The sequence below is a fragment of the Chaetura pelagica genome, unplaced genomic scaffold, assembly GCF_000747805.2.
Source record: "Chaetura pelagica isolate M959 unplaced genomic scaffold, ChaPel_1.0 scaffold195, whole genome shotgun sequence".
NCBI lineage: Eukaryota > Metazoa > Chordata > Aves > Apodiformes > Apodidae > Chaetura > Chaetura pelagica.
This window is the reverse complement of record NW_009953304.1, coordinates 440,514-446,719: the sequence shown is the minus strand read 5'-3', so window position 1 is coordinate 446,719 and position 6,206 is coordinate 440,514. Positions and strand designations below refer to the sequence as shown.

Genomic DNA, 6,206 nt, shown 5'->3' with positions numbered 1-6,206 from the left:
TGGTGGAATTCACAGTCTTGAGGGTTATGGACCAAATGAAGAGCAGAGTCTTGCCTGACTAATCTAGTGGCCTTCTGTGGTACAATGACTGAACCTGTGGACAAGGGAAAAGCTATGGATGTCATCTATCTGGACTTCTGTAAGGTCTTTTACATGGTCCCCCACAACAGCACTCTCTATATTGGCGAGATATGGATTTTATGGATTCAGTTGATAAGGAATTGGCTGCATGGTGAGGTCGCTTCCAGAGGGTAGTGGTCAATGGTTCAGTGTCCAGATGGAGGTCAGTGATGAGTTGTGTCCCTCAGGGGTCTGTGTTAGGACCAGTACTCTTTAATATCTTTATCAGTGATATAGACAGTGGGGTCAAGTGCACCCTCAGTAAACATGCATATGACTCCAAGCTGTGTCATGCAGTTGACACACCTGAGGGACCAGTTGCCATTCAGAGGGAGCTGGACAAGCTCGAGTGCAAATCTCATGAAGTTCATCAAAGCCAAGCGCGAGGTCCTGCACTGGGGTTGGGGCAACCTCAAACATAGATACAAACTGGGCAATGAGTGGATTGAAAGCTGTCCTCAGGAGAAGGACTTGCAGGCACTGGTGGATGAAAAACTGAAGGTGAGCCAGCAATGTGTGCTTGCAGCCCAGAGGGCCAAGTGTATCTTGGGCTGCACCAAAATGAGTGTGATCAGCAGATCAAAGGAGGTGATTCTTCCCTTCTGCTCTGCTCTGCTGAGACACCACCAGGAGTGCTGTGTCCAGTTCTGCAGCCCCCAACATAAGAAGAGCATGAACCTATTAGAGTGGGTCCAGAGAAGGGCCACAGAGATGATCCAAGGGCTGGAGCACCTCTCCTATGAAGGCAGGCTGAGAGAGTTGGGATTGTTCAGCCTGGAGATGAGAAGGCTCTGGGGAGACCTTATTGCTGCTCTTTTGTATATAAAAAGATGGAGAGACTTTTAACCTAGGTCTGCAGTGATAGACCAAGGAGCAATTGTTTAAAACTGAGAGTAGACTTAGATTGGTTTTACTGAAGAATTTTTTTTAACAATGAGGGGTGTTACAAACAGGTTGTCCAGAGAAGTTGTGGATGTCTCATGGTTGAAGTTTTCAAAGTCTGGACGGATGGGGCTTTGAGCAATCTGGTCTAGTGGAAGGTGTCCCATGGCAGGGGGTTTGGACTAAATGATCTTTAAAGGTCTGCTCCAACCCAAACTATTCTTCTGTCCTTTTATAAACTGTAAACATTCTAGATTTTATGATTTATTTCCACACTGGAGAATAGAGAATTTTTTAAAACTGAGAATATTTTTTCTTGCCTACTGAACTTTTTTGGTAAGATTTTAATGTGCTTGTTTTGATGGCTGTTGGGACTTAAACCAATTACAAACAAGCAAAGTCTCATAATGGACCTGCAGTCTGGATCCTGCTTAGTTATATACATGCTCATCTCTAGAAATACTAACTTTTACATATACATGTTCACAAACACGCACAGAACATTTATTAAGTCCAAACAGCAAATTGATTTTATGCCTGGGAAGAAAACTTCCAAATACAAAGGCTATAAATAGATGAAGTGTTGTCTTTCTGCCTCAGTAAATAGCCTGGAAAACTGCTCTCAGGAGGTGTGAATTTGTAGTGTCCCCCCTTTCCTTCACTGAGACATTAATTCTGCTGTTGCAATTTAATACTTTATGTTTATTATCGTTATGGGAACTGCCATCATGAGGGAAGCAAAGGCACTTTATGAAGTTCTTTAGGCATTTAGAAATAAATCTGTATAGATAGGAAACAGCCCAGCATGTCCTCCTGTTCACATTAACCAGATTAGTTGATGTGAAAAGCATCAGGAACTAGTGCAATGACCAGTATGCAAACCACAAATGGGCCTAAAGAGAGATGGATATGACAAAATAGGAAGCCACACTGGATGTATCCCACAGGGGCTGACATGAAGACTGCTGTCCTGGGATCTGAGTGAACTGTGCTTAGAGCAGCCAACAAAGAGACAGCTTAGGAGCACCTCACACAAATGAGTCAAACAAAGCTTTTCCAGCACTTGTTCCTCAGTAGTTTAGTTCCCAGGCACTTTTGTCTTAATACTAAATCTGAAAGTGCAAACCAAAGTATTTGCATCCATAGCCCACTGGCAGAGCCTGTTGCAGCAGAGATGGACCTTTCTCCTTGTCCCAGAGGCACCTGGACATGACAAATGGCTCGATGCTCTTCCACTCATTGCTGGAGAAAGGACAACCTCCTTGAACACTAAACAGCTAGAAAATATAGAGTCTTCTGGTTGTCCCTACATATTCCTATAAACACCTATTTCATGTAAATATGCACTAACCCCTGGCACTTTTTGGAAGAGTCTCTCTTTCATGGACTTATTTGAACAGCATTTAACAACATAGAGTTCTGAGTCTTCCTGATGCACTAGGCTTCAGGACAGAGGTGCAGACCCAGCAAGGCGAACTGGTGGAGTCCAAGGACTGACATTTCTCCAACAGAGTAAAAGAGTGGAAAAAAATAAAGAGGGGAAGAAAAAGAGTCAAGATATTGAAATTTATGGTGGTCAATTTTAAAAGGAAATAATATGCCCATGTGAGCCATGGAGCCACTGCACACACAGAGCCACGGGACTATGTGTGGTTCATCGAACAACAAGGGATCCTTCAGAAAAAAGCTGGCTGGGTAGCAGCCTTGCTGAAGATGGGTATTCTCTTGCTTTCTTTTTGCTCCCACACACCCCCCAAAAACAGCCCAGCAGAAGCATTTTCAAGCATAAGCATCCACAGAAGTACTTAATACTCTGCTTTGCTATACCCAACCCCCATAAATTTATGCTCATGTAATTATTGCTCTCTGTTTGCCTACTGATAGCAAGGTAAAAATACCACACACGTGCCAAATTACAACAGTTTTCTGTTGGTTTTTTTTGGAGTTGGAATAGAATGAAACATTGTGATGAGCCACATGAGATCTCTCTTGCCTGCACTAGTCAGGACAGCAGACTGCAGCACCACTAACAGAAAAAATACCACAACACCAAATGGATGGCATGGACAGAACAAGACAAATTTGACTGTGTTACAAAAACATTGATCCTGTGCTCTCTTTGGTTGCTTCATCTGTTGCTTGGTGTTTCTACAGTGGGACTGGATTTCTGCCAGGACCTGCTCTATCAGAGCTTGCATTTAGATAAAATGTAAAATATTTCTGCTTTATTCAAATTCCTAATTTATACTCTGAGATGACCCTAACTTAGATTAAACAATAAAATATTTCTGTTATTTAGTTAAAATGTAGATAAAGTGTAATTTAGATACAGTGTAAAATGACACGTAAAACATTTCCATTTTATCCAAATTCCTAATTTATACTCCAAGGTGTCCTTCATTTGCAGGGAATTACTTATTGCTGATGTAGCAATTATTTTGATAGTAGGAAATGGATATAATCCCATTAATAATTTTGAGAGTCACATGAAATTAATCTAGCATTACATAAACAACAAAACAAATTTTCACCTTATATTCAGGCTATAAAATCTTTTTGATAGAGACCATCTCTTTATTACATACAAATACTGTATTTGCCATTAGGACTTCCGAATCTCTGTTTATAAAGGTTTGTGGAAGGAACTGTCAAGAAATCACAAGCAAAACTTACAAGATTGAATTTCCCAGTGCCTGTTTGAGATGGGAAAGTCAGGACACGCACACAGTTTCCCCTCCACTTCTGGTAGTTTTCTTTGAGCTAGTAACATAGCATGGAAACCCAGTCCGAAGTGTTAGCATCTTCTGAATGTTTGCACAGAGAAACACCTCATTTGTGAGACCACGTGCAGCTTCAGCTGGTAACCAGTGAGAAAAAGATACCGTGTGAGGAAAAAAAAAAGAACAAAATGCAAAGCTGCATCCATCCTTACACCACCTCCCCCTTTGGAAGCAGCAGAGACAAACGTGAACACAAACATGCCCTTACCCATTGCACTGGCTTGACACTTAGATCAAGGCCAGGACAAGCAGATGAAGAGTTTGGCTAAGGACCAAAAAACAGATTATTTGTTTTTTTTTTGAGGTATTTAAATGCCAAGATATAATCAAGGTCCCAGAGGGATTTTCAAAAGCAATTAGGAACCCAAGTTCTGAGAGTCTATTGGTTCTGCTAAAAATCCTCTATGGAATCAAATTCACTGCATCCATGGACATCCATCCAATGGCTGTGCTGCCATTCAGAGAGACTTAGATAGGCTGGAGAGTTGGGCGGGGAGAAACATGATGAAATTCAACAAGGGGAAGTGCAGAGTTTTACATTTGGGGAAGAACAACACCATGTCCCAGTACAGGTTGGGGGCTGAACTGCTGGAGAGTAGTGTAGGTGAAAGAGACCTGGGGGTCCTGGTAGACAGGAGGATGACCATGAGCCAGCAATGTGCCCTTGTGGCCAAGAAGGCCAATGGCATCCTGGGGTGCATTAGAAAGGGTGTGGTTAGTAGGTCAAGAGAGGTTCTCCTCCCCCTCTATTCTGCATTGGTGAGGCCACATCTGGAATATTGTGTCCAGTTCTGGGCCCCTCAGTTCAAAAAGGACAGGGAACTGCTCGAAAGAGTCCAGCGCAGAGCTACGAAGATGATTAGGGGAGTGGAACATCTCCCTTATGAGGAAAGGCTGAGGGAGCTGGGTCTCTTTAGCTTGGAGAAAAGGAGACTGAGGGGTGACCTCATCAATGTTTACAAATATGTAAGGGGTGAGTGTCAGGGAGATGGAGTTAGGCTTTTCTCAGTAATGACCAGTGATAGGACAAGGGGTAATGGGTGTAAATTGGAGCATAGGAGGTTCAAGGTGAATATCCGAAAAAATTTTTTTACTGTAAGAGTGACAGAGCACTGGAACAGACTGCCCAGGGAGGTTGTGGAGTCTCCCTCACTGGAGACATTCAAAACCCACCTGGATGAGTTCCTGTGTGATGTACTCTAGGTGACCCTGCTCTGGCAGCAGGACAAAGTCTTTGCTGTGAAAAGCTGTGAAATTTCTTCCCATTCTCCAGTTCACCCCAAAAGGGAAAGCCCGTCCTTCTCTTCTGGCTGCATAAAAAAGCTACTGCCCTATGAACCGTTTTAACTGGAAGGGTAAGAACAGCACTCAGCCCCCTGGCTGTGGCACGTGGGGCTGTGATGTACAGAGAACAGTTTGCTGTGATCTGACTCAGTTTTGCTTCCCAGAGGTTTCACTGCAATGCCCCTCTGATCTGAGAGTGCAGCTTCGCAGTTTCTGTTTTTTGGGTAGAAATCCCTGTCAAATCGGTAACTGAGGCAGAAGTTGCAGCGTCCGCCCCCCCGGGCTGCCCTCTCGGCTCTGGTAACACAGGCTGGGTTGCCTGGGCGGGATCCTGGGACTGCTGCGTGGACACGTTTCGCCCCACAAACATGACACCAAACCCCTGCACAAAGAGCGCGAAGGAACTGCACGGGTTTTATTTTTCTTCTTTAACTCTGCAGAAGAAAACGCTCCCTCGATGTGGTCAATACTGAACGCGACTTCTGCTCCGGCTGCAAACAGCAGACTTACTGAATCACCTGCTATTGAAGTACCTGTTTGGTTGGTTTTGAAGGGAAACTTTCGAGCAAGATCACGCGCTGCTTCCTGCATCCTTAATTATTAATCCTCGAGCGAAAACACACCGAAGGCAGTCCCAGGGTCACTTTCATCCTCCTGCCCTGCTCTTTCGTGTCCCACACCGACACGTTCCCCGCTCCTTGTGCCAAGGCAAACATTTTCGCGGCCTCCGGGTGACCTTGGCAGGAGAGCGGGGAGGTGAGCCGGGAGGGACCTTCTCCTGGGGGGGCACAGGGGCTGTCAGAAGGCACAGGAACAGGGCTGGGAAACAAGGCAAGCAGCCAAGCACCTGTGGGCCTTAAGATGGAGGCGACGGGAAGGGTGAAGGAGGTGGCCGTGAGCTGAGCGGAGCCCCTGGAAAGGGAAAGATGGTCGACAAGGGGTGGTGAGGGCTCAGGGTGGAACGCAAAGGCCGGTAGCACAGAGGGGTCTGTGCACGAAACAGGAAGAGTGGCGGGCAGGGAGGCTCGGGAAGGGACGGGAGGAGCAGGGCTGGGGCTGGCACGGCAGGCGGTGCCGGAGGGGCGAGCTGAGGCAGGGCAAGCCCGAGATAAGGGCAGGGGAAAGGGCGCGCTGCCCCTC

The 6,206-nt window shown here is 45.6% G+C and overlaps 1 protein-coding gene across 1 annotated transcript in view; it reads left to right on the top strand.

Annotated features, from left to right (window-relative positions):
• Positions 1 to 387: 387 nt before the first annotated feature.
• Positions 388 to 6,206, top strand: part of TMEM86A (transmembrane protein 86A) — a 28,193-nt gene continuing 22,374 nt past the window's right edge. The window contains exon 1 of the mRNA XM_009998056.1: positions 388 to 621. Within this exon, the coding sequence (XP_009996358.1) occupies positions 388 to 621 (234 nt within the window). The remainder of the gene's footprint in view (positions 622 to 6,206) is intronic.